Source organism: Dasypus novemcinctus, chromosome 11 (genome assembly GCF_030445035.2).
Source record: "Dasypus novemcinctus isolate mDasNov1 chromosome 11, mDasNov1.1.hap2, whole genome shotgun sequence".
In the NCBI taxonomy this organism is placed as follows: Eukaryota; Metazoa; Chordata; class Mammalia; order Cingulata; family Dasypodidae; genus Dasypus; species Dasypus novemcinctus.
Genome location: NC_080683.1, coordinates 117,832,164 through 117,860,071, shown reverse-complemented (window position 1 = coordinate 117,860,071; position 27,908 = coordinate 117,832,164). Strand labels below are relative to the sequence as shown.

Genomic DNA, 27,908 nt, shown 5'->3' with positions numbered 1-27,908 from the left:
CAAAACCAAAATCCTTGGACAATAAATATAATAAAAGTAGGTGAAAAGAATGTGTCACGAACCCCCAAATATGAGCAGGTGTGGACAAGATAATTTACAGGAAATGCAGAGGACAGAAAACAATGTTAAATACCACCATGGAGATGCAAGCAATAAAATCCAAAAGGGAAACGCCACAGGAGAAAGGACCTCCCTTCTTCGAGAAATAAATGGCAAGGGGAAAAAAGAGGCAGAAAGAGAAATTTGAAATTAAAAAGAACATAAGTGACACGTCAGGCAAACATGGAGTGTAAGCCTCATGTGAATCCTGAAAGTAAACGGATATTTATGAGACAACTGGAAGTTTTAACACTGCCTGGAGATTTGAAGCTATTAAGGAATTGTTCATTTTTAGGTGTGATAATGGTATTTTGGCTGTGTTTGTTATTTTAAAGAATATGTATCAAAACATTCACAGATGAAATGCTATAATATCTGGGATTTGCTTTAAAATAATACAGAAAGGAGGAAGTATGTATGGGGAGATACACATGACACAAAACTGTCCATGAGTTGGTAATATCAAGGCTGGGATGGGCACCTTATATAAGAAGATCATTGTCTACTTTTGTTTATGTTTGAAATTTCCATAGAAAAAAAGTAAAAAAAAAAAAAAAAGTAATTTGTCTTTGGAGCCTGGAGGAATAATATCTGAGAATGTATCAGTGGTGAGAATTATGTTTAAATATTAACTTAAAGGTTTTACTTTTTAGTCTAGTCTCTGATCTAGCTATGTTTCATATATCATTATAACTTTGAAGTCCTCAATGAATTCATAATACGGCATAATTCAGATAGGCCTCGGCTGAACTTTAGCCATAAGAAGATGGGCTTCCTAGAAAAAAATGAATGGATTAATGATTTCCCCAAGATCAGAAGGGGGTACTCACTGTTACAGGCACAAACCATGTACAGCTGTTTTAAGGAATGTATTGTAGATAAGCAACATTAGCTTCTGCAAAATTATCTGGGGGGGGGGGGGGAAGGTTCAAGATGCTAAGCAATTATCCTTATCTAGTCATTTCTAATTAAACCTCTATTAGGCAAACATTTAGCCAATTTCAGATATCCTAAGCTATCCACTGAATTCAGATTTTTATTCTTTCCTATAGTTCTTCTTTGCAATTGGTCTGCTGGTGTGGTTTTACTGTTTATAACTCTGGTTGAAGCTGTAAATCTTCCTGCCACTGCCACAAATGAATTTGTAAGAGCAAAATAAAACAAAAATAAGCAACCCAAAACCTCTCCAAAAGTCCTTTTGCCAGGGTTTGAAAAAAGCTATGCCCAGGAACCAGGCCTCTTTAAGGCTAACATTTCCATTTCTAGACCCAGAACCGAAATGGGCCTTGGGAGGGGAAAGGTGGCAGGAAGCATGAGTAAGAGTGAAACCAGCTGGAAATTCCAACGATAAAACCAAAGCTGCTGGGCTGAACTCTAATTCACAGGTGCTTACAGGGCACCTAAATGGAAAGAAATTCTTGAAATTGTTCTCTTAATGAGCCTTCAGCTTCACACTCACAAGCAGACTCTCCCTTCTGTAATGGTTTAATTTCCTGTCTCTAACCAAATTGTCCTCCAGGAAGGGCTATATCATGATAGTGTTTCCTGAAAATTATTAAAGACAATTACTAGCCAATTTAAGGACCAAATGCACCAAATCCCAGTTTGCTAAATTCAAGAGAATTCAGTTAGAAATGACTTTTAATGGAATCTGCCAAGTGTGCTGGTTTTACGTGGAGGCATTCATCTAGGAAGTACAGGTTTGGAGGCATCGATTGCAAAATGATGGTTTTGGGGTGTTTGTGGAAATGCAAGGTCAAGTTGTTCTGATAGAATGATAGACAACAAGATACGTGGATGGTCATTCCGATGATGGGAAAGCAACTCAACCCGTGGTTTCAGCTCTGGGAATACGAACCCAGCAAAGAACGCGGCTTCGTCCCCTCGATGAACCTACCGGTGTCATCGTCGAACTCGGACAGCACCGACTCCATGCCGTCCTCACTGCTGGCCGACTGCTCCTGCAGCCGCCGCGGCAAGCTGGCCAGCCGCCCGCTGAGAAAGATGGGCTTCAAGGGCATTTTGTAGATTTTGGCCAATAGCTAAATAAATAAATACCATCCCACAGTTACCTAGCCGACAAAGCCACGCGGCGGGTGTACAGGGCGTCGCCACGCTGCAGCACTGCAAGGGGCCAGTAAGCCAGCAAGGCTCGTTTAGAGCTGGGGGCTTGCGTGTGGACCCACGAGGCAGCTAGCCCACAGGAGGCAGCCACCCCTGAACCCAGGGAAGTGACGTGAAGGCAGCACAGGAGGCGAGGGAGCGTTCTTTGGTGTCTCCATTGAGGAATTTTCTAGACGCTTATCAGCCTCCGGATGGAACCAGGAAGTGTGTCAAGACTCCCTGCCCCTGGGAAAAGGGTGCTAAGGGGATGGTGGAGAGGGGATGGTGGAGAGGGGCGTGTGGGCAGATGGGCCCCTCCGTCGACGGCGTCCTGAGCCTCTGCGGGAAGGGGGGAGACGCAGCCAGAAGCAGCACGAAGGGGCTCGGGCACTTTCTTCCCTCCCCGGCCGGTGCCAGCCCCTGGGACCCCTGGGACCGGGAGGGTCTCCCAAGGACCCTCACCTGCCTGGGTTAGGCTTGTGCCTGCCCCGTCTCTGGTGTTCTAGACACCCGGGGATCTGCGGTGAGCGAGACGCAGCGCCTGTCGCTGAGGGCCTTGTGGCTGAGCATCCTTTCTCAAATGGGAGGAGCAGCAGGGCCCATGGGGGTCCTAGCAGGGGTGGCCTGTGGGGGAGGCCAGCAGGGTTGTCGCCCTGGTCTCTTGGAATAAGGGACGCTCCCAGCCACCCAGAGGGGGCGGCGCAGGCAGAGGGCCCGGCCTCCCGCAGGAAGGAGCTGGGGGCGTGCGGGGGGCCGGGGAGCCAGCGGGGCTGGGCCACCCCGAGGGACAGGGAAGGTGCTGAGGGGGCGGGGGGGTGCGGCGCCAAGGTGGATGGTGGAGAGCAAGGGGCTGGGGGCAAGCTGGGGAGTAGAGAGCCCCCCAGGAAGAGGAGGGCAGGGGGAGGCTGGAGTGCGCAGGAAGGGACTGGAGGCCATAGAGGGCAGGGGCGCGGGCGAGGGGCGGCGCCAGCGACAGGGGGCGGGTTGAGTGGACGCGGCCCAGCGACGGGCACGCGCTCCAGAGACCGTTTGGTCGCCCCCTTTCTAGGGCTCAACACTGAACCCTCCCCTCTCTTTCCGCAGGTCCCTGGTCACCGTTCGCCCTGCCACCCCGCCCTTAGCACCATTGCCTGCGCCCTGTCACCACCGCCCGTGCCCGCGGCTGTCGGGTGACAGTGTCCGCATGCCAGTGAGAGGCCTTGGGGACTGCAGGGTGGCACGGTGCATCCCAGCACGTTTTCCACACCCTCTCGCTCCGCTCTCCGTGCGAAGGGGGCAGCTTTACCCTCAAGCCCAGCCCCGGGCACTTTCAGCGGCAGCAGAAGGTGCTTCTCTTGGGCTCCAGCACGCGGTGTCACCACCCACCCGCAAACCTCCTGGAGGCTCGGGGGCCCTCACCTGAGAACAGCGCCGGAGGTAGTCCAGGGCGGGGCGGCACAGGTCCGTGGCCGCGGCCCCGGGTCCCGGGATGCAGTCTCCAATCTCCTTGCAGTCGGCCTCCCCTGGGGGCAGTGGGGGAGGAGAGAGAGCACAGTTACCCTTTCCCCCTGGTGACAGGACACCTCGTGTCCACCCAGCACCCCAGTATTCACTAACCAAGGGGGAAGGAAACAGAAGCACGCCCAAGTCCACCTGCTTGGGCGCATCCTTGCCAGGACTCGCCGGCAGGTGCACCTGTTAGGGACAGTGTGAGCACGCATCATCTTCCTGGGATCACACTGTGGGTGCTGCTTTATGCCTCCTCCTTCCACTAAGCGACACCTCACGAACCCTGCCCGGACTCTGCCACGTGCCGGTGTGGACACCTGCCTCCTGGGCTGCTGCTCTGCTGCCCAACGGTGCCCCTTCTGGCCTGGAGATCAGCCTCTCTGGGTTTGGAAAAGGGCCATGCTTGCTGCCAGCTCTTGGCACTAAATGGAGGTGAAAAATGAGGCGGTGGGAAGCGTCTAGACATTTGGGGCTTGGGGACAGAGACTTTAATTGGATTTAAATGATTTGTTCTTTCTTTGTTTCTTTTCTTTTTTTGCATATCTAGAGGTTGAACAAGTCTGCAGAGGGGCATCTAGATTTTTGGAAGTAAATTGTAGTTGAGAACTATAATTTTTCTTCTCATGTAATGAATGTGTTTCTATACTTTTAATAAAATCATGTTGCAGCACTGTAATTATTTTTAATTATCTCCAATTGTTGCAACTCGCTCCCTTCTCTGTGGGTAAACAGACATAATTACCAGGCATTAGTTAAAAACCAGAAGCAGACTAAGAGGCATATTTCTCCTTAAAAAAAAAAGGCTAAATCATTTCTTACGTTTTAGATCAGGGGTTGGCAAACACTTTTTTTGTAAACACCAGAGAGCAAAACTATAGGCTTTGCAGGATATACAGTCTCTGCAAATACCCACCTCTGCTGCTGTAGTGCGAAAGCAGCCACGGGCAAATGTGCGTGGCTGTGTTCTGATAAAACTTTATTTATAAAAACCTCTGGGGTTTGCCAACTCCTGGTTTAGATTTACAGAACAAAGGCATCTGCAGAGACCTTCTTTCCAAATGAGGACACACTGACACCTTCACGGGTCCCTGGGGTAGGATTTCAATGCATTTTACGACCAGGTGCTGTGCTTCCCATTTTGTATGGAGGGTGCTTAGAGCTTAGGTGAACGGTGGCACCAGCCTGCAAGGCTCCGCAGGGCTGCGGCTTCCCCACTGCCCCCGAGCCCCACGCACATAGCTCTACCTTACAATTTGCACGAAACAGTAGAACCTCTCTGCTTTAAATAGCTTCCATGTGCACAGATAATTCTGCCTCTTGATCTTCAGGCCCAACTCCTGCCCTAAGATAAAATCCCAGCTTCCACGCATGCTCTCAGGCACCTCCCCTGGACGTTTCATAGAAACTCAAGTGACCAAATGTCCAAAGGAGACCTCCTCTCTTCCTCTCTCCTCCTCCCTAACCTGCTCTCCTTTTGGATTTCCTAATCTGGGGAACATCGGTCCTGGCAGGAGACCTGGGGGCTGGGGGCGGGGTCTCTTGGCCCCACGTGGGTGCAGCAGTTCTTACCTCGACAGCCCTACGTGCTCCCGCTGTTCTCTGCTCCCCTAAACAGGCGCTGGGCTCTGGCCTGCAGAGTCCAGTTGGCACAGGGCCCTTTGGCTTAAGAAACCCCCCACCCCCATATCCGGGATACCCTGATGGGGCACACAGGGTCACAGCCTGGCCCCTTCCTGTCCTTTCTCCCCCCACCCCCCAGCCCACCCATGGGGAAACCCCTCATGCAACCTATTTTTAGAGAGCAGACCTGCTCCTCCACGAAGCTCCAAGTCACTTCAGTGAGACCTGCAGCTTCCTCCTGCTGCTAGTTCATTTCAGCTTAAATGGTCTTTTATTTTTTAACCAACTCTCCCGGAGTCCGTCTTACTAAACTGTGATCTTGATTTATGTATCTCTTTGCAGGAGGCTGCGCGCAGGTGGAAGGTTTTAATCCTCTCCGGAGCCCCGCAGCTGTCCAGCCCAGCGCCCCCATGTGGCAGGACCGGGTTATGCACCACTGAACTGAAGGATGCAAATCATGGGGCTTCTCACATCAAACAGGATTCTGCATTTTCTACTGTCTGACACAAAGATTCACACTTTAAAGCCTTCTGATGACAAACAAAAGTATCTGGCTTCTTTGTATCTTTTTTTTTTTTTTTTTTTTGCAAAAGAATTGCCAGTTACTTAGCAAGACTATAAAAGAATCTTCTCAACATTGTCTTTTCATTATCAGAGAGATTCTCAGGTTCCAGGTCTACCAGAATCCAGTGGGGAACCTGTCAAGTTACTTCTCAGCTTTTGGTTTAACTAGCTGCCCGTCCATTCCATTTCATCCCAGAGATACCTGGGTTATCTAAACTTCTGCTACAGCAGGTCATGCTGTATAACAAGACTTTGCTTTATTTAAAGTATCCCTGAATTAATCATAAAATGCCAAGTACTCCTGAAATACATGAGGCCTAAGGAATTGGGGCTTCTACTCTTCCAAAATATATTTTACAATTAAATAGGCCTGAGGGAGGCATTCCTAATTTTTGTGGAGAAGTTGGGAAATAAAACTCATGCTGCTGGTTAGGTGACATTGAGGAAGCAGTTGCTTGCATCATGACACCCAAACTACAATTCCAGATATTAAAATGAATCATCAAGGCCATTATTGAATATAATATTCAATATTCTAGGATTCAAAAAGAACTGGAAAACGATAATACATAGATTGAACACAAGTTAAATGACAAGGTTATTCTGTGGACACAATGAAAAACACCAACCCTGGACAAGACTCGCGTTCCTTTAGAGAAAGCGTTCTGTTCTGCTGTACTGCACACAACACTAGCCTTCGGAGCTAACTGCCTAAATCCTCAGGTGCTAACCGCTTAAACCTCAGTTCTGGCTTGCCGGGACCACCCAGGGGCCCTGCCTCCAGGGCCTTCACATAAGCCCCTCCCAGGAGCCCCAGCTGCCCCGAGGCACAGAGCGGAAGCCGCACTCACCCAGGCCTTTGACAAACTTCATAAGGCACATGATGTAGCTCGTGGCTGCGTTAGCGAACACCTGGATGTTGTCGGTGCTGAGAAAAGCTTCGAAGACGTCAAACACCGGGGCGTGGCCTTTTCCTGAGGGTCGAGATGGCAAGGTCTAAGAAAGGTATGTTTTCACTCTTCAGGTTGCCCAATACTCCAGTACCTCCCATGGGGTCTGGGGAAAGGTCCCCTGGAGGAAGGCGGCCTTTGGCCTGGACACCTGGCTTGGCTCTAGGTGCCGTCCTGCTGGGCTGCAGGGAGCTGCTGGAAGGCTCTAGACAGTGAGGTGCATGGAGAGCAGAGGGCAGAGCTGGCCATTGTAGGGTGCAGGCAATGCACAGAAGGGCACTGGCCCGTGGGTCTCTGCACGCCCCCGCAGAGCTTCGTACCATCCACAGGGGAGGGAAGGGGCAGCGAGAGCTCCCACCTCTGTGGAGCGAAGGGTTAACCAAGCAGGCTGAGACCCCGTGCATAGGCCTGGTACCCTGGTTGGCCCTGGGCTGGCAGCTGGCATTCGGCTGCAGGAGTCCCCGCCAACAGCTAACGGATAAGGGTGGACAGATGCGCTGAGACGTGGCTTATGCAGAATGCCTGCTTTCCTTCTGGGAGCCTGGGGTTGTGGGGCGAGCCTGGCAGAGGTCTCTGAAGGCCTCCCCTGAGCAGAAATGTACACATTTCTTGTGAAGAGTGGGCTCTACATGGCCCCTCGTTGGAGGGGATTCCTCCAGACCCCACCTGTGCCCTTCCCGTTACAGCTGGGCAGTATGTCCCGACTACACTGCCCTAAGAAGTCTTAGCTGGAAGAACAGCTATGCACCAAGTCAGGGAGGGCTTCTGGTGACTCTCTAATCAGGGGCAGGGGACTGGCGACCCCTGACACAGGGTCCCTGGTCCCCGGACATGCTTTGTGGGCGCCCACCCACTTCCAGCCAGCCCCAGCTCCCTAATTCTGATTCCCCCGTGCTGTGCTACTTCTCTGCTTCTTACTAGCAAACATCCCATTTTTCCTTTTGGCCTTAGGAACGCGCCCAGCACAGGTGAGTGTAAATGAAACAGCAGCAGTCTCTCGGCTTTGGTCCAATCTGCCAGTAAGAGCAGGACGCAAGGCTCAGGGCACAGAGCGGGGGGCACTCAGGGCACAGCAGGCCCTGCTGATGAAGCGGGGCTCGGGCATCGGTCTTCCCTAACGCTCAATTGCCGTCTGCTTCCTTTTGGTGGCATGAAATGTGGCATGAGGAACGAATGTGCCACAGCGAAGGTCACCTGGGTGCTCTTACCCATGGAGTAGTCGCCAACCAGGTACTCCTTCACCTCAGACTTGCTCCCGCTGTGCACCGTCTCCAGGGCGCTGAACAAGGGCCTCCAGCCCGACTGGACCTGGGCGGAACACACTTCCACCAGCTCGCCGATGGACGTGACCACCTGCAGGGAAAGGAGATGGATGTGACCGCCTGCGGGGGAAGGAGCCAGGGGTGGTGGGGGCTCATTGGGCTTTGCTTTGTGCTTCCCTGATGGCTAATGAGGCTGAGCATCTTTTCATCCATTCATGGTTAGTGTCATTATTGCCACCATGCTCTTGGTTTTCTCTACTCCTCTGCTCCTACTTTGCTACTTCTTGCTTCCTTCTTTAAAGTGTATCGCTTTGATCCTATTTATTTTTTTAAACTTTCTTTTGTGTTTGCAATTTTCTTGGTTGTTGCCCTAGGGACTGTAATATGATCATTATCATATTATCACCGTAATAATGATCATTATCATATAATATGATCGTTATCATATTATCACCTTCTACTTCAAGTTAACATTGACTGAATTCCAGCAAAATATAGCAGCTTTGCTTCCATATAGTTCTATTTCCTTTTGTAATACTGTCTTTGTTTAATAAGCTCTACAATACAGTGTTAGAGTTATTGCTTTAAAAATTGTTTTCTAAGTAAACTGAGAAGAAATGGGAAAAGATATACATACTGTATTTTGTTTACCCACATTCGCCTCATTTTTTCATGGAATCAATGTACCATGTCATGTCATTTTCTGTTAGCCTGAAGGACTCCCTTTACTATTTAGTATTTAGTATGTATAGTCTGCTAGCAAGAAATTCTCTTGATTTTTGTTTATCTTAGAATGTCTTTAGCTCACCATCATATTTGAAAGATAGTTTCAAAATTTTGAAAGAGTTTTAAAAGATAGTTTCTTTAGAGTTCTTCATTAACAGTTTTTTCTTTGCTTTTAGCACTTTAAATGTGTATTTACATTGCCTTCTGGCCTCCATTCTTACTGATGAGAAGCCAGCAATTGTTCCATGGTTGTTCTCCTGTAATAATGAACAGCTTTCTTCTTGCCCATGTAATGTATTAATCTTTGTCTTTGTGCAGTTGGACTATAATGTGTCTTATTATGGATCTCTTTGTATTGACTCTAACTGGGGTTCTATTGTTTCTTTAAATACATGTTTCTACCCCTTTCTCTCTCTCCTCTCCTTCTGGGACTCCCCTTAAATGTACAGTGGTATTCTTGATGTGGTCCCACAGGGCTCTAAGGCTTGCTTCGCTTTTCATCAAACTTATTCCTCTTTGGTCTTGGAATGGATAATGTCTATTCATCTGTCTTTGGGTTCACTGATTCTTTCTTCTACAATCTCAAATCTGCTAATAAGTCCACCTCATGAATTTTTTATTATGTTTTTTCCATTTTAAAATTTCCATTTTATAGTTTCCATGTCTCCATTTAGATTCTCTATTTGTTAAATCATTGTCTTCATAGTTTCCTTTCATTTGGGGGCCTATTTATAATAGCTGCTTTGAAGTCTTTGTCACCTAAATCCACTATCTGGGCTCATTCTGAGTTTTCACTGACAGTTTTACTTTTTCTTGAGTGCATGCCACTCTTTCCCACTCCTTTGCATGCCTCATCATTTGTTGTAGGGATATGGACATTTTAGATAATAGGTTGCTGTAACTCTAGATTCTGATTTATTTTTTCTGAGGTTTTTTTTTTTTTTTAAGTAACTAGGTTGGACTTATACTAGAGAATCTAAATCCATCCACAATATGAGATGATGTCTCTGCTCAGTTTTTAAATTCCTTCCTCTTTAGGCTGATTCTCCAGTTTTTGCCCCTGTGTTTGCACAACCCAGTGGGCAGCCAATGGTTTGGGCAGAAATTGTGCTAAAAAACCTTGAGTGTGTAATACTCCCACCCTCTGCCAATCAACCAGTGTGTGAAGACTGTAGAAAATAGTCGAAGTTCAGCCAGCTCTGAAGACTCCCTTATTTTTTTCTTTCTGATGGGCTCTCTAGGGTCTGATCTCTTCCTCTGGAGTTCTGATGGGCTCTCCTGGGTCTCACACTACATTTCTTATTTGTCCATCACTTGGCTGCAACTGGTTAAAAAGCTGCAGGATTTCCCTGTTCATTACCTAATAAGTTCACCATGTTTAGCTGACAAGCCAGGCCTTTCCCTTCTTCCCCAAACCAGCTCTACCCCTTAGGGCAGAAAGCTGCTCATTTTTCCTTTCAGGCCCACATTAGTCATACTAAGTTCTTGCCAATAGGGCCTGGGGGTAAGGGTGACGGCTACAGCCCCAGACAAGAAGCCTGATGGCTGGAGCTGTTTTTACTCAAATGTTAAGCAGTTTTCTAAGAATAAATGCTTCTCCATTTGCTGAATGGCCTTGGTCAATTTCCAGACCTTAAAATGGTTGCTTTAGACAATTTTTTTTTTCCAGTCTTTACACTTGATTTTTTGTGGAAAGGACTCAATGGCCAAAGTTCCAGCCCCCTCCCCCCCTGCCAATACACACACACCCTTAATCTTTCTGAACACGTTCAAGCATAGTAATTTTAAAGCCTGGCTCTGACAGCAACAATACCTGGATCCCTGAGGGGGTCTGTTTCTACTGTTTGTTTTTCTTTTTGTTTTCAATTACATGCTATTTCCCAATGTGCCTGATTATATTTGATTGAATGTAAACTTTGTACCTGAATAAACCTTAAATAATCTGAATCCTAGCATGATGGTATCTTCCGTCAGAGAAGTATTTTGTGCTTAAGGCCGACAGACACTAGAAATCTCACATCACCTTAAGACCGTGTTTTGCATTGGGACTGTTTGAAGTTGGGAATTATTTCCAGCTAGGGCTAGTCTATTTAAGGTTCACCCTTCCTCCTAAACCATCCTTTCTCTTCAGGCTTCTGACCCAAACAGCAGGAAGTTACAAGACTTGGCTGGCCCCACATTCCAATTTTGCTAAGCTTCTAGGCTCTCAGCTTCCTCTTCTGAGATCAGCAGACTCCATTTAAAGGAAAAGCAGCCTCAAATTCCAGATAGACCTTTCTGGGTATTTTTTTTCTCCCAGATCTTGGCTCCATAGTTCCTCACTGCCTTGTTGTATTCTAATAACTTCAAGTAATTTCTAAAAGCATATTTTATCCAGCTTTTTCTAATTGTTCTCTGTGGGGAAGTTAAACTAAAATGAAGAACAGAAGCACAGGAAGAGCAATACCACAAGGAATTCACTGTTGCTCACATGAGATGTGAGCGAGGGGAGAAGTTGAGAGGGTATTGTAAACTGGTTGAGGACCTTAGACTTGATCTTGAATTCAATTGTCCATTGGGCCAGTGTTGGGTTTTCAGCAGAAGCATGAGCTGTATTGCTGCATGCTTTGGTGGCAGGATTGAGAGTGAGTATGAGCTGGGTAGGGGCAGAGGCAGGGAAATGAGTTGGTGTCCTTCCTAGCAGTGGGGTGAGAGATGTCTGAGCAGATATAGGGGTAGGAGTGCAGGGGAGGAGGGGACAGGGTTGATTACACATTTCGATTTATTATTTTGCATGGAAAATATCATTATTTCGGTTCTCTCTAGGTCTGCCAGTTGTTTCGGCAGCTATCTCTACTGCCCTGTTTCCCTGTATATTTTGTGCTTTTTGCATTGTGAGCACACAGATCTTGGAATTTTATGTGTGGGAATCTTTCATGCCAGAGTTGAAATGAATTTTTCCAGGGAGAGTTGTGTTGCTTCTGTAAGGTGTCTGTGTAAAGTTTTCCAGACCACTGAAGTTGTGCAGTTTCGTACACTCAACCCAGCAAAGGCCTAGCTTGTAAGGTTAAATCCTGAGAGAGCTATGTTTTCTCTCCACTAAGAGCCCGTGTTAGAAACAGGCATATAATATCCTCAGGGAGGCAGTAGATTGGTTCATTTCTAACTGAACCTTGGCCCCAGGGATCTCCTGCTTTGCCGGGTTTGCCTTGAGAATTGTCTTCCATTCCTGTGCCCTGAGAATATGATGCACAGAAAGCAGAACTCAGCTTGCCTGGACAGCAAATGCCCTCAAGGTAAGACCAGCATTGGGGCTCTGTCTACTTCCCCACTGTTAGCTAGTATTCTTTACTTTCTTGCCAATTTGTCAATGTATTTCAAAGGAGTTTTCAACCTTTCACTCAACATTTTTAGTGGATTTCAGTGAGAGGGCGTTCCTGTGCCCCTAGTTCACCTACAAGCTAGATTTGCAGGTCTCCAGTGGGCTTCTTTACATTTGCCTTCCAGGAGAGTGAGCAGTGGAGGTGACAAGGCCAGGCCTGCCAGCTTGCCCAGGTTCAAATCCCAGTTCCACCAATCACTAAGAACGTAGTCTTTGCCAAATGGCTGAACCTCTGTCACTGGTATCACATGGGGTTACTCTACAGATGAAGTGCACCAGGCTCAGAGAACAGTGCCTGCCACTCAATAAAGCTACCCAGGAGGGGATGACTCTGTGTACGTGATGCCCCCACCTGATCTTGGACGTCCTCGTCACACAGCTCCAGCTGCATGATACGCTCGAAAGGCCGGAAGAGGGCCTCGTTGAAGTGAAAATGAGGCGGCTCGTTCCAGTCGGTGAGAACCTCTGTCAGGATGTCGTGGATGAAGGAAACAGCCTTCTGAGAGACGTGTCTTTCCTTATGGCAGGCAGCCTGTGAAAGTCATGGGAAGAGTGGGAAACCATCAGGACTTGAGCCCAATGAGAATCTCATGTCTGAAGGATTTCCTAGCCTACCTGAGGCTGGGCAAGGCGAGGTGGAAGCAGCAGTTCTGCTAAAGGAGAAAATTCGCAAGGGGTAAGTATTGAAGAGCTCATGCTACCTTTCATTTTTAATAAATTGAACTAATTCATCAGATACGACTCCAAGTCCACTTTCCTGCATCTGTAAAAATAAGAGCTTCCAGCAATTTCTCTCTTTTATTTCTGTAACGGGACAGTTTTCTTCGATGGCATAGAGCATACTCACTCTAAGACCCAGGAACTAGTCCGGGAACCCATCAAAGTCTTATTCATACGAAGGACAGATGCGTCCTTCGTCCCCCAGTGAGGTGGTCAACAGGTTCATGCCTCTCTGGACCATGCCCCTTAGTTGTCCGCTCCATGTGGAGCCTGGGCTTGGGTGTATGAATTACTTTGGTCAAAGCAACCATAACAAACATTATCTATGCAGAGGCTTGGATGGTACTTGTGATTAGGGGTACTCCCTCCTGAGGTTCTTTAGAATCCCAAAAATGTCATGGGGACAACCCCAGGTTAATCTGTTGGAGTATGGCAGTAGAGAGAGGTCCAGTTGTCCAGCCATCCCAGTCTGGGCCATCATGAACCAGCCAGCCCAATCTCTGCACCATCTGACTAAGGCTGGCTAAGGTCAACCAAGCCTGGCCCACACCAGAAGAACTGCCCAGCTGAGCTCAGCTCAAATTTCTGACCCACAGAATCATGAGCTAAATAAACGGTGGTTGTTTCAGCCACTAAGTTTTTGGGGGTGGTTTACTACACTGCAATATATAATTGACATACCATGTCTCCCCATAAACTAGGCTGCTATTTTCTGATCTCTTTCCATCCTAGAATGTTTTCGGGTTGGTGCATTGAGCTCTTAGGACTTTGTTCATGTGATGATGTATCTCTAGTAGATAAGTGCTAAAGGCCTATGTGAGAATAGTTATCACTGCCAACCTGGGAAACGATGTCCCCCTCAACTTAGAAGGAGCAGTCATCATTTATCGAGAGGCTTTGATAAACTCATCAACTGCTTTCCTTTGGAGAGGCAAAGCAGCACCAGTACTCATTTTGGTGGGAAGCCAGGGCAGATGGTCCTACTTAGAAGACACTGCCCAAGTCTATTTGCCTTTTTAAAAAAGAGAGGCTGGCAGGAATAAAGGCATTATTGTAGTCATGTATGTAAATGAGGGTCTTGGGAGCAATGTGTCCTTGAGCTCCAGACTCAGGGTGGTGACAGCTCTGGAAGACTGAGAAGCGGGCTGTGTAAGGCACCCAACTGGGTCGTGTAATTGTCAAGAGAGAGGGTCGGAGTAAGGATGGGGTGATGCAGCCCTTGGATGATTGTTTAGGTGCTGTGATGCTGAATCAGAGAACATTTGTGGCCAGATGACTCTCTGCCTTATGCCACAGAGGTTGCACGCCAACTGCTAATCTAGTGTGGTCTCGAAAGCTGCGCTGGTTGGCTCAGGTGCTCACCTTCACTAGGTATGCTTGCCTTTGTCAGGTGTGCTCACCTCTGCCAGGTGTGCTCCCCTCTGCCAGGTAAGCTCACTTCCACCAGGTAAGCTCACTTCCACCAGGTACGCTCACCTCCACCAGGTGTGGGGCCACCAGGCTCCAGCAGCGCATCACGTGGAGCAGGGGCCGGGCCTTGCTCCTCACGATCCTCAGCATGGCATCCCCCAGGCGGAACAGGTGGAGTGCACTTTTTCGGTCATGGGTGGATTTCACTTCACCTACAGGAAGGGAAGACCATAAAAGCCAGAAAAGTCAAATTCAGAAATCCCCTGGCCTGCTCACGCCCAGGGAGAGGTTGGAAAGCTGGTCCTGTGTGGGGACCAGAGAGGATGGGACTCTGGAGTCAAGAAGGACGAGGGGGCTCACCCAGCAAGGACAGGGACAGCTCCTTGTTTCCCAGTCTCCCCAGTGCTGGGGCACAGCAGGTGAGAACAGCGTTTGATGACCATATAATCATTGATAAGGAGGAACAGAGTTGTGGTTAAGTACGAGGCTGGGACCCCCACTTCCCAGGAAGTGGCCTTGCTATCCACGGCTGTCTTGTCGGTGACACTGGGGACAATGACGCCTCCTGCCTACAGCTGCTCCCAGGATCCACTGGGATGACCCACACAGAGCTAGCATGGGGCCAGGCACGGAACAACCTGCCGCCCTTGAGCTGTTCTTCTCACTGCCGTTGTCCTCGTCCTCCATCTCAGCCATTGTCCGCTCTCACCAGTCACCCACGACGCCTCGGGAGCCCTGGCCAAGCAGCCAGGCCCTCTGCTGCTCGACGGCGCACTGCTCGCTGGCATCCGCTCTTCCTTGCCAGGGTGCGATCCTGGCCTGCTCTAGGTCAGGACAGACACCCGGGGCGTCCATCTGCTCCTCCGGCCGACAGCCGGTCGTATGTGCCCGGCGCCCACAGGCAGGCCTGCTTTGCAGCTCAGCGAGCAAACATGCTCATGCACACATATCGTGCACACGCTTACATGCATACACAAGCATCACCCTCATGGGTCCACACACTCACAGGCACACACCCTCTCATGTGCTCATGAAGAGGAGCCTGCAGGTGCTAGCTGTGTGACCCCTGAAAAGCCAGGGGCCTTTTCCAGCCTTCAAATCTTGGCCAAGGTATGTGCTATGAGGTGAATTACGTTCCCCAAAGGTATGTTCAAACCCTAAACCCAGAAACTGTGAATGGGAACTTAATAGGAAATAGGGTCATTTGGATGACTTCAAGTTCAGGTGAGTTCGGAGTGGAGCAGGTGGACCCTAATCCAATATGACCAGGTCCTTAGAAGAAGGGGAAGTCTGGATGACAGACAGACGGGGGCGAGAAGAAAGCCATGTGACGTGGAGATGGAGATCGGAGCGATGCGTCTGCAGCCAGGGAATGCCGAGGTTGTTGGCGGCCACCAGAAGCCAGCGGAGGCCGGGGGTCGGCCCCGGCAGCCTTCGGAGGCGCACCTCGACGTCCGGCCTCCAGCCTCCAGTGAGCCCACACGTCCCTGTTGTCTTGGGCCACCTGCTTAGTGATAGGGCAGTCCCAGGACTAAGGCAGCGTGGCCGACTTCAATCCCAATGTCGGAGATGGTGTCCCGACGTGGCAGTAGTTGCCGTGAAGCCCTGGTTTGGCCAGTGGCTGCCGCCGCAGCAACAGTAGCCCCACCCGGGCCTGACTCTCCATCAGAGTCATCAGAGTGTGGGGTGGGGGCGCCCATTTAACAGGACGGCCCTTAGGGGTCAAACAGACCTGGGACCATTTCTTAACAGTCCTCAGAATGGCACCACCCACCCGAGGCGGTGGAGGGCCTGGTCGCCCCTACCTGTGCCCATGTGGCTCAGCCCACCTGTGTGTGCTGGGGGCGTGCTCCCACCAGCGGCCGGCGTGGGGCCACTCCAAATTGCGTCCTCCCAGGCCAGGCAGCTGCCCCAGACTGCCGGTTTCCTTGCCTTTCTTCTTGGTTTTCCTTTGGACTCAGAGGTCCATTTTCAGCTTGTTCTTTTTTTTTCTTTTTTTAAAAAAGACTTATTTATTTTATTTATTTCTCTCCCCTTCCCCCCTCCCTCACCCCAGTAGTCTGTTCTCTGTGTCTATTTGCTGCGCCGTCTTCTTTGTCTGCTTCTGTTGTTGTCAGCGGCACGGGAATCTGTGTTTCTTTTTGTTGGGTCATCTTATTGTGTGAGCTCTCCATGTGTGCAGCCCCATTCCTGGACAGGCTGCTCTTTCTTTTGCGCTGAGCAGCTCTCCTTATGGGGCACACTCCTTGTGTGTGGGGCTCCCCTACGTGGGGGCACCCCTGTGTGGCAGGGCACTCCTTGCACACGTCAGCACTGCACATGGGCCAGCTCCACACAGGTCAAGGAGGCCCTGGGTTTGAACCTTGGACCTCCCATGTGGTAGACAGATGCCCTAACCACTGGGCCAAGTTCGCTTCCCCAGCCTCTTCTTAATTTACCATTGGGTTCTAGATGGCTGGGGACATCGGCATTCTGGCCTCTGGGTCGGGGAGCTCTACCTGCAGCCCTGGGGCTCTCCCGGCCGCAGTGGGGCAGCCCTACTTCCAGGACCATCTGGTGGTTTTATGAGACCGACATCATGAGATTGACTTGAGGCCAAGGCTGCCACCTTCCTCCTCAGTGGTGCTGCTGAGGGGGCTCAGAAAGTTTGTGCTGATTGTCAGCTGCTTTTGTGCTTGGCCATCACACGGGGGTGTGCAGTTAAATTCTGGAGCAATTCAGAAAGTGCTCCTGTACTGTAAACTCAACAACAGAAGTGAGAGTCCCGACTGACAATGCTGAGTGAGAACATGCAGTGCCTTATGCTCCTGCCGGGCAGGGGTCCCCGCAGGCCCCCCAGCTGGGTCCGAGCCAGGGTCCCATCCCAGCGTCACGGCAGAAGCAGCTCATGCCGTGATTGACACGTCACGTCCCCAGCCAAATGGCGGGCAGGGTCCCGTCCCCAGGCCGCAGAGCACAGCAGGCCCTGCCGTGCAGCCCAGCGGGCCACCTGTCCCGGGATGGGTGGGCAGCATTGGCCGAGCGCAGGCTGCCCCAGGCATGGCAGAGCCAAACCGAAGGAGCAGAGCTGCGCAGGGGCCGTGGCTGGAAGCAGTGATGCTGAAGGACACAGCCCGGAGCTGACAGCTAGGAAGGATGTTCTCCGCCGTGGACCACCTTGGAAAGCCAGGCGATCTGGAGGTGGAGCTTGTCGAGTTTCAGAATCTCATCCTAACAACCGGGGGGCAGCAATCAGCCTTCCTGTGCCACACGCCTTCTCGTCGGCCTCTCTGTGGGCCGTGAACCATAGGGCAGGAGGCTTAGCTTATCACCGAGTTACTGCAGCTGGAGAGGAATTCCCTCCCCACCATCAGGGCTCAATGGGACTGCAGGTGCCAGGCTGCCTGGCCTGGGTTTCCCAGCCCTGGCCCTGGGACGGGCAGGTGGGCATCCCTCGGAGCATGGCACTGCTCTCCTTGGCATCCGCCAAGGCTGCTGTCGCCTTCCTCGAGCCTTCCCCTGACATCCTGCTGTGTCCTAGTGCTCCTCCGGGACCTCCTGCAAGAGGCTGCCCTTCATGGGGCTTTCCAGCCAGAACGCGCCCTCATCTTGCGCATCAGGGAATCTTCCTGGCATCAGCCACCGTCACCCCTGACGTTCTGTGAGGGTCCACCGGGCACGGCATGGCAGGGGCATGTGGCACCTTTAATCCCCTCAGTTTTTTGAGCAAGCTAGGTGGGTAAATTTATTTATTGCATTGCACAGATTAGAAAACTGGATGCCAGAGAGGGGGAGTGATTTGCCAGAGACGGTGCGTGGAAAGCGGTGGAGCCAGCTCTGCGAGTCGGCCTGGCAGACCCCCAGACCCTCGCCAACTCTTCTGGAGCTTGCTTGCTGATTTCTGCAAGCTCCGAGCCTGCAGACGACTCTGAGGGCTGCCCCTGGGCTCAGAGGTACAGCAGAGGGCCCTGCAGGATTGGTTTTAGACAGTCAAGGTTTTACCGCCTGTTAAAAACTAATGGGGGGGAAATGGACTTGGCCCAGTGGTTAGGGCGTCTGTCTACCACATGGGAGGTCCGCGGTTCAAACCCCGGGCCTCCTTGACCCGTGTGGAGCTGGCCCATGCGCAGTGCCCATGCGCAGTGCTGATGTGCGCAAGGAGTGCCCAGCCACGCAGGGGTGTCCCCCGCATAGGGGAGCCCATGCGCAAGGAGTGCGCCCCGTAAGGAGAGCCGCCCAGCGCAAAACAAAGTGCAGCCTGCCCAGGAACGGCCCCGCGTGTACAAAGAGCTGACACAATAAGATGATGTAACAAAAAGAAACACAGATTCCCGGTGGCACTGATAAGGATAGAAGTGGTCACAGAAGAACACACAGTGAATGGACACAGAGAGGAGACAACTGGGGGGGAAAGAAGGGGAGAGAAAAAAAAATCTTAAAAAAAAAAACTAACGGCGGAAGCAGCTGTGGCTCAATCATTTGGGCTCCCGTCTACCCTATGGGAGGCCCTGGGTTCGCGTCCTGGTGTGTGCTTGTGAAGGCAGGCTCGCCTGCACACACGGAGAGCCACCAGCCCAGGTGCTGCGGAGAGCTGACTCAACAAGGTGACACAACAAAAAGGGAGACAAGCAAAAACGCAGAACGCTCAGTGAATGGACACAGAGAGCAAATGGCAAGCAAGCAGCAAGGGGGTGGGGGGAATAAATACATTAAAAAATAAAATAAAATACAGACACAGAAGAATGCCCAGCAAATGGACCAGAAAGCAGACAGCAAGCAAAAAAAGAAAAAGCTGCAAGGCGGGAGGTAAAAAATAACAAACAAAAACTAATGGGAAAGGAGGGTGGTTCTCAAACTAGAATCTTCCATAAAGACCAAAGGCCACCTCCATGCATGGAGAACGTCAGAGTCCTAAAGATGGGGGGAGGAGCCCCTGTGCCACAGTCCACCCTGCACCAGGATGAGCTCGCAGCTCTGCCCGAGCCCCTGGGACAGGAGTGGCTAGTGTCGGGGGCACCTGAGCTGGGGACTGTGAGCCACCTGCAATCCACCTGAGACCCCACTCCCTCCTCCCCAGTAGGCCTTCAGGAAGTCCTCTCCTCACCCAAGGACAGTCTGAGGTCATTTCCCTGGGTGTGGCAAGGCTCCTGGCAGTCTCTTCTCTTCTCTCTCCTTCCAGTCCCTTTGGGATCGGCAGCTTCCCCTGCAACTGACTGGACTGCGGTGGGGTCCCCACCCCACGAGAGGCTGCCTGCACCCAGGCACAAGCCTGGCAGAACGACCTCGCCCAGCTCCGGGGCAGCAGCACGGCGCTGAGTTGCCATGGACAAAGAATACCATGGCCACGCACCCACAGGCCTCTAGGCTAGAGCCGCGCTGAGCCCCGAGACTGGACTCCCCTCCGTGGGCTGGCCGTGGGCATCGGTGGCCGGCGCCGTGTCTGCTAACGCCAAGGCACCATTTCTTTCGGGAAGCAATTACCTGGCATTGCCAGCGAGTAATCCACCGAGTCCGACACGGAGTGGAAGAGCTGCGCCTGCGATGCCTTCTTCAGCTGGTAGAGGAAACTGCCCAGGGCCGAGAGGTTCAGCTTATCCGTAGCGTCTTCGAAGAGCCTGGGTGCAAACGAAGAGAGAGGTTACCGGGAAGCAATTCAGCAGGTCGTCATGGCAATTGATGAGCTTTGCAAGTGCTTTTTTTTGTTCAGTTTTCCCTGATTTATGGTCTTTTATTTATTTTTTCTCTATTTTTTTTTAAATGTTACATTAAAAAAATATAAGAGGTCCCCATATACCCCCCATGCCCTCACCCCTCTCCTCCCACATCAACAACCTCTTCCATCATCGTGGCACATTCACTGCATTTGGTGAATACATTTTGGAGCACTGCTGTGCCACATGGATAGTGGTCTACATTGTAGTTTACACTCTTCCCCAGTCCACCCAGTGACCATGGCAGGACACACAACGTCCAGCAACTGTCCCTGCAGTACCACCTAGGACAACTCCAAGTCCTGAAAATGCCCCCACATCTCATATTACTTCTTCCCTCTCCCTACCCTCAGCTGCTACCAAGCACCAGCTGAGGATGTAACTAGAAAAAGACCTTAAATAAAAGGGTCAACTCAGACCAGCAGACTATCTCAGCCTACATGTGATATCAGGTGTTAAAAACTGCTTTTTGACCTTGAATAAAAGGGGGAAATGGAAAGGACAAATGAGTTTATATGGCTTCGAGTCTTCAAAAAAGAGTCGGGAGGTCATCAGAGGGGTCATGCTTATGCATGCCTCAGCAAGGTCCCAGAGACAGCCAAAGTAGATGGAAATGCTTTTTAAGCACTGCGGGTGAGAGAGGTGATAGGTCCATTACGACTGTGTACAAGTCTGCTCCCACCGCTTGACTTTAATCCAAAGGCACAAACCGTATTTTCAAACAACTCTTTCTCTCCCCCTGGCCCGGCTCAGCCCCGGGGGAGGCGCTCATCAGATGCTTGGCTAGAAGCTGGGGACGCAGTCCTCAGAATTAGCTTCGACTTCGTAATCATTTTTGAAGGAAGGCAAACCTACTTCATCAAGAGGCGCTGGTTTGGCTACGTTTGCCGAGTTCAAGGCTGGCTTAGGCGCTGAGAAGGGCGCCGAGGGCCAGGGGCTCAGGGAGCGGGGAGGGGGCGCCCGGGCCGGGGTGCGCACCTGTCGGCCTGCGTGGACAGGCTGAGCACCGCCTTGGCCGCCCGCGGCCCGCTCAGGACGCTGCTCCCGCGGAGGTCGAAGGCCCGGCCCCGGCTGCCCTCCCGGACGAGCTCCTGCACGGACAGCGGCTGCAGGACGGGGGCCGCGCTCGGGCCGCGCTCCTGCCCCGGGCCCGGCTCCGCGGCCCCGGCCTCGGGGGCCCCCAGCAGGCCGCCGCCCCCTGCCTTCTGCGGCTGGCCGAGGGCCAGGGGGGGCCCCGAGGTGCCGTCGCTGAAGTGGGTGTGCTCCAATGTGGCCACGTACTCGCAGACCCTGCAAGAGGACATGCGCCATCAGTCAGGATGGGCGACGGGGTACAAGGACTGCGCCGCAACCCCCAGCGTTGCCACCCCCTCTCCTCTGCACATGGGACTTTATGAGTCCTTGGGTTGGAAATGGGGTGTGGGTCCCAGGGCCTCCCACATGCTGGTCACCCAGCTCTGGCTCCTCCTGGCTTCGCAGCCCCTTGGTTCCACTGCCCCCCCAGCTCCCTGTCCCCAGTTCCCCTGCCCCCCCCAGCTCCCCTGCCCCTAGCTCCCCTGCCCCCCCCGGCTCCCCTGGCTCCCGGCTCCCCTGCCCCCCTAGTTCCCTGCCCCCAGCTCTCATGACCCCCAACTCCCTTGTACCCCCAGCTCCGCTGCCCTCCTAGCTTCCCTGCCCCACTGCTCCTCTAACCCCCAGCTCCCCTGTCCCTGGCTATGCTGCCCTCCCCTCCCCCTCTGCTCCCCTGCCCCCGACTCCCCCCTCCCCCTCTCCCCCCCCCCCCCCCCCCGGTTCCACTGCCTGCACTGGCTTCCTCGGGGGCCTTCTCCCTCTCGTGACTTCTTGGACCAGGCCCTTGCTTTGTGGTCCTAGAATGGAGACTGAGGTGGGCAAAGGCCCACTCTCTGGGGGGTTCTGCCCAGCCACAAGATACCTGGCCCTGACAGCTCCAGAGGACGACTGGGGGGTCCCCAAATGACAGTGCACAGAGAAGATGCTGCACAGCCGCCAACTTCCGAGGCGTTTGCTCCCAGCAGAACTTGGGACTGGGGGTCCCTAAGAAGCCCGCCCCCCCAGGAGAGGCCAGCGGCGGCGAAGACCACCCCTGCGGCTCATTCTGCTGTTCCGCAGCCAGGGGACTTTCTGACTCTGTACAAATTGCTTGGGGACAATTTGAACCTTTTTCTTTTCTCCTTTCTTCTTGAGGGACTACGAGGAGCAGCAGGTGCCCGCCTCCGTGCTAACACCCCTTTGGGCCAGGCCGGTTCATCCTGCTGCTTTTAAAGGTTCCCTTTGGGTTCAGGAGACCCCGTGTGCCTGCTCTGCGCATCGCTGGGGCCATATTTACACTGAGGACCAAACCGAGCCGGGACCTGCCTGGTGCCAGCAGGAGCCCCGGGTGGCCTGGACACCGCCATCCAACGTCCATGACCGCTTGACCGAAACGAGCCGGTGCCAGGCCCAGCGCGCCGAGGCGGTGAGACACGGGCCCCCATGCCTGCCCCTGCTCTGTGGCAAGGCCGTGCCCTCTCGCTAGTGACCATGCCAGGCACACGTCCTTTTGTCCTGTTGTGGCAGGAGCCGGCTCTGGAGCTTCTGCTTTGTTTTCACCTTACAGACACCGTGGCCTACGCACAGCACCGACTGGCGTTTTCTTTCTGTTCTGGTGCTACAAAGCTTAGAGCCCAATTTTTGGCTTGTCTTTCGCAAGTTGTACTATTTCTTTTCTTTTTTTTTCAAGCTAAATTAAAAGTAGGCATCTTCTCCGTGATGCACCCATGTAAACTTTAAACAGAAGACAGTAAAGCACATACTGCAAGGCTCCCGGGCCGACGCACGCCCGTCTTCGACGTGCAAGGTCCTCGCCCACCTTAGGTGGTTTCCTGAGGGCCACCGGCTAAGAGCTGGGGCTTTCGTCCTTGGTTTAACACACCAGCCTCTCCCAGGAAATGTCAGTGGACGGAACACGCTGCCCCCAGCCCAGTCCTGTCCCTCTGTTCAACGGGGCCCGCGCCCCCTGCCCCCCGTGAGCCAGCGCCGCCTCCTGCCGCGCGGGCCCCCGAGCCCGCCCCACGGGGCGCACCTGAACACATGCGGCCAGCAGTCGGGGTTGTGGCTTCCCATCTCCAGGCCCACGCTGAGGATGGCGTCCATGCACAGCACGTGCGCGGCGTGCAGCCACACCCCCGGCGCCTTCCCCATCTGCTCCAGCTTCTGCTCCACTTTGAGCTTCACTGTGCCAGAAAGACAGGATGAAAACCACACTGAGGGAGGGGACGGGCAGGGGGTGGGCTGAAAGCAGAAGGCTGCGCTGGGGTGCGAGGGCAGAGGAGCAGCGACAGACCGCTGGCGGTGCCCCACAGGCCACGACGCATGCCCCCCCCCCCCGGGGGCCGGGGCCCCGGGTCTGCTGCTTCGGAGCCGGGGGATCGGAGCGGGTGGGGGCCGGTCCTCCCAGGCCACCTCGGGGCCCGGGCTGGGCACAGCAGTGTGGACAGGCTCCTGTGGCAGCTCCAGCCGAGGCCCTCTGTCCCCAGCCCCTGCGCCCCCCACGCTGGAGCTCCGCTTGGTGATACGGAAGGATTCTTGGGCGTCCGCAAGCACTCTCTGAGGTTTTTAGTGTTATTCTTTCTTTAGGATGATCGTTTAAACCACATTCTGAGAACTGGGTTACTGCTTTATAAACGAAAATTACCCTATCATTTCACGCCCCCTGAACCTACATTTGCATATGTGATCTCCAAATAACACTTCTTTATTGTGGATGGCTAATGAGAAAGGACACAGAAGGTGACTTAAGGTGCAAACCATGCCAAGTGCGAGGCCAAGGCGAGACAACACAGCCTTCTCTGAACAAAGGCAGGTGGGTCTGGCGGGACAAGTAGGTGATGACCCAGAACCCAGAAATCTCACACGCTCACATCAGGGAGGCTGAACTGTACACCTGCGGGAAACGGCGACTGGACGTTAGTCAAACGTTAGTCTTGTAAAATATCGTTTTTAACTTGTAATATGAATATTAGTTTTAGTTCTATAGCTTTTCTAAGAGCTGTAAATATAAGGTGTTTTGTACTTTGTGGTTGTACATACTTGGGGAGAATTGCAGTAGCCTTTTTTTCAGTTATCACAGGTGGTCTGTGGGGATCACGTGGCTTTCAGATGGGTCTCTATATAATACTCACTTTGAGGATCACTGAGCTCCCCTGTTTCTCTTACTACACGTGGATCAGGTGCATCTGTGACTGACCATTGTACATGCCTGATGCAAAGATGCAGCACGAGCCCCCCAGGCTCCCCACTCCTCCAGCTCGCTGCCTGCCCTTTACCATCTGTCACTGTTGGGAAAACCTTTCTCTTTCCTTCCACCGACTGATGGGAACCAGTTAAAGAGCCACCCTTTCCTCCAATCCGCAGAGCTCAGGTTTCACTCTGAGCCTCCTCCGTGGCTTTTCTCCCTTGGGGTGGTTCTCCCCGTCAGTTACTGGCCTTTGGGCCTCCCCCGCTCTAACCCGAAGCCCCAGCGCTAGTGGCTGGGACACAGGTGTGCCAGGCTCAGCCAGGTGGGCCTCTGGTGGCCCCGCTCCCTGGTGGCGCCGGCCGGCCTGGGGTGCAAGGGGTGGTGGCTTTGGAGGTCTGCCCACACCATCGGAGCGTGGACGAGGGTGTCGCGGGTGTGGGGGGAGCGCGTGCCAGGCGCTGGGCCCCGAGCCCTCCAGCTGTTACCTTGGGCTATGGCATCGCCAGGTTCCTGGACCTCCCGTTCTTCTCGCTCTTCCTGGACGCAGGAGGCAGCGGCCATCTGAGCAAGGGCCGAGGCGCAGTTGGCGGCCACCCCTTTAGAGGACACGAGCGGTATTGGTTACTCCTTCCCTGACCACACTCCCTAGCCATCACCTAGCAGCACCCCTGCTGGATGGTCTATTTCCCACCCGGGAGGGGGGGGTCAGCTGTGCCCTGCAGGGACCGCCTCGCCCCGTGGGCCGGGGCGCAGCGCCCGCAGGTACCTAGCGCGCAGCTCAGCCGCGCGGCTTTCCGCAGCCCATCGAGGCTCATGCAGATGGCGTCGCGCTCCTTTTGGGTCTGCTCTTTGACGCCTTCAGCTCCCAGGATGAAGGCCAGCCCCTTGGAGCTCCCCGCCATCCGACCGGTCAGCGGGGTCGACAAGGTGTCGATCAGGTTCTTCCAGCAGCCAATGAGAATGTAACGAGCAAATGCCACTCCTGGAACACAAGGGGGCGGGGTCGCTTTGTGGGGACAAAGGCCACCCGACTGGGCACGGCAGGGCACTCAACTGGCAATACTGAGTGGCATCCAGTTCCACCCGCTTTAATGGATGGTCTCCAATCGGTGGTTTTCACTTTGTGCTTATAGACAATGGGTGTCGCATCATCAGCTGGACGAGGCCAAGGACCTCCCACCAATGATGTTTTCCACTGAAACAAACCCTTAATTCATTTCGGTCATCACAGACAGTGGCTCCAGAATCATTTAATCACTGGTAACTCATGGGACAGATTTATAGTCATAAACCCGTGACCCCCGTCTGGGCCACTACCTGCGACGGTGGAGTCATCGATTCTCCGGCTGTGCGTGAACGGGGACTCTGCGGACGCCGAGGCCATCAGCTGGCCCCCGATGGCGCTGCTCTCCAAGCCGTCGATGTCTGTCAAGGGAAGGAGCGAGGGGGGTCATGAGGACACTCTGGCCAAAAACAGACGCGTGGCCACCACGGTACACATTTCCCAGCAAACGTGAGTTGTATCGAATGTGTAACCAGATGTAGCAGCCTTTGATCAGAATATTATAAACATTTTAAAATCATTCAGCCCGTTTTCTTTCATTTTCAGAGCATTCTTCTGTTACACTGGTGTGTATTTTATACTTGAAAAAGTAAAGATAAATTCTGCTCTCCCTTTTGTTAGAAACATCTATTGCCTTTGATACTTTGATCTTTACTCCTTTTCTTCAAAAGCATGGCATTGGTATCAAAATTTATATGCTCCAAAATTTATTTCTTATAACCCTATACTCAATACCTATGTATCTCTAGGCAGATGCTGCTCCATGGATTTTTCTCTTTCAGAGCTTGATCATTAGAATTAAGGAGGGAATAACTCTCTTCTGTCAAGTAATCCTTTATTCTGATTCCAAAGTACAGTATTATCTGACAATTTCTAAAGTGTTTTTGCATACTTCCCCCCGCCCTTGGACATACCCCAGGGACAGGATAGGTACTATTCTTCCTTTTTTACAGAGGAGGAAACAAATAGTAAAACAAATTGGGCAAACGGCTCAAGGTCACGAGGCCGGTACTGTGTCCTGCCTCCCAGGCCGGGCCTCTCTCCACCCCACCACCGTCCAGCTCCATCCCGGATCCTCACTCCTCTTGCTTACGTTTTTGTTAAATCAAACTCTCGTCTAAGGAATTAGCCGAATGAGCCAGTCCTTAACGTTCTGTAAAGAGATGGTCCAGGGACGAGGAGCTGGAACCTCAGGCCTGGCTGGGAAACTAAGGGCCGTGAGGTCCTGGTGTCAAACTCCTCCGACTGAAGGAAGTGACCGTGGAGACGTGACCCTGGGGTCTAAGGGCAGGTGCAGCGAATAGGCCCTGGCTTTAGAACTTCACCCTCCCCCCAAGAGGTTGCAACCTCTCCGCAGGGTATTTGAAAATTATTTCACTGTATCTTTGAATCTCACAGAAATTCCAAGAAGCCTGGAGACCTCTGTGCAACACGAGGTCTCACACGGGAGTGAGCAATACCACTGCTGGAGTTGGAGGAGGTCAATTTCTCTGAATTTAATATGACTTAAGGGTAAAATGGTCTAATGAGAGCCACTAGAGATTGTTGTTCCTGAAGTTAGAATGCTCCTGGGTAAAGGAGGCTCAATCTCAAGCCACGCAGTTTAAGCCCTGAGATCCCACAATTCTCCAGGCCACACTGACACTGTATCAGGAACAGCCAAGGATTCCCATGCTGATTAAGAGTATGTAATGAGAAGATCAGACTAAAGTCCCCAAACTCTAGGTTAACCGCTTCTCAAATTCACTTGTCACGCCAGCCCTGGAATTTGCCAGAAATCTCAAAGAACCTGATTTTGTTGAATTCTTAGAAAAATCCTATGTTTCTCCATCATGGATCTAAGTTAAGTACCTTTCCTATGGGCATGGTAATTGAGCTTACACTTCCATTACAAGAGATGGTTGATAACAGTGAGGACTGATGAATGTGGCTACTGTGAAAAGTCTGTCTTTGTTCATTTTTATATCCACTGAGTAATTTTTTTATTAAGGTTCAGGTAAGGTCCGTAGTGACGGTTTTTGGCAGAAACAGTGGTGTTTAAAAATGGAAGCTGGCATGTTTAGGATCCTCATCCAAATTCCAAGAGGCTTAGATGCTCCAGGGAGCATTTCCTATTTCATGCTGTAAAGGGGAACTTGAAACAGGATGAAGAAGGCGCTGCCCTGAAGATTGGGATCCCCCGGTGCGGGTGTTTGCTGCAACCACTCTTTCTCCTGCGACAGATACTTCTGGATGTCTACCTCCCACCACATCACCTTCTAGCTCAGATGCTTCTGGACGTGAGATAATGTTGGAAACTTTTTGGAGGTCAGAATCGGGTCAGGCCTACAGAATCTATGCAGTGAAAATCCCAAAGCATTTGACAGCACCATTCTGGAACATTCGCTCGCCATTCCCACCCTAGGCTTTTAGGAATGGGAGCGAGCACAGTGTTTACTGAGCTGAGTTCATGTTTCCAGTCCAAACCTTCCACCAAGCCTTGCTTTGCTACTATCAGAAGGAGAAAAGCAGGGGTCTGCTTGTGCAAACTAACGATGTCATTTGTTCCTGTGTTTCAGTAGCCCTGATCACCTTCTACATTGAATTCCTTTTATATAAGTTTGATTTTCCCTTCT

General features: G+C 52.0%; 1 protein-coding gene across 1 annotated transcript in view; it reads right to left on the bottom strand.

The window, feature by feature from the left end:
• ARFGEF3 (ARFGEF family member 3) overlaps positions 1–27,908 on the bottom strand; it is a 149,565-nt gene that overhangs the window by 24,388 nt on the left and 97,269 nt on the right. The window contains exons 15-26 of the mRNA XM_058307546.2: positions 25,548–25,655; positions 24,997–25,212; positions 24,716–24,826; positions 23,076–23,226; positions 20,972–21,283; positions 19,764–19,897; positions 14,370–14,515; positions 12,526–12,705; positions 8,033–8,177; positions 6,726–6,848; positions 3,601–3,704; positions 1,997–2,141 (exon numbers count right to left, since the gene is read on the bottom strand). Of these exons, the coding sequence (XP_058163529.1) occupies positions 1,997–2,141; positions 3,601–3,704; positions 6,726–6,848; positions 8,033–8,177; positions 12,526–12,705; positions 14,370–14,515; positions 19,764–19,897; positions 20,972–21,283; positions 23,076–23,226; positions 24,716–24,826; positions 24,997–25,212; positions 25,548–25,655 (1,875 nt within the window). The remainder of the gene's footprint in view (positions 1–1,996; positions 2,142–3,600; positions 3,705–6,725; positions 6,849–8,032; positions 8,178–12,525; positions 12,706–14,369; positions 14,516–19,763; positions 19,898–20,971; positions 21,284–23,075; positions 23,227–24,715; positions 24,827–24,996; positions 25,213–25,547; positions 25,656–27,908) is intronic.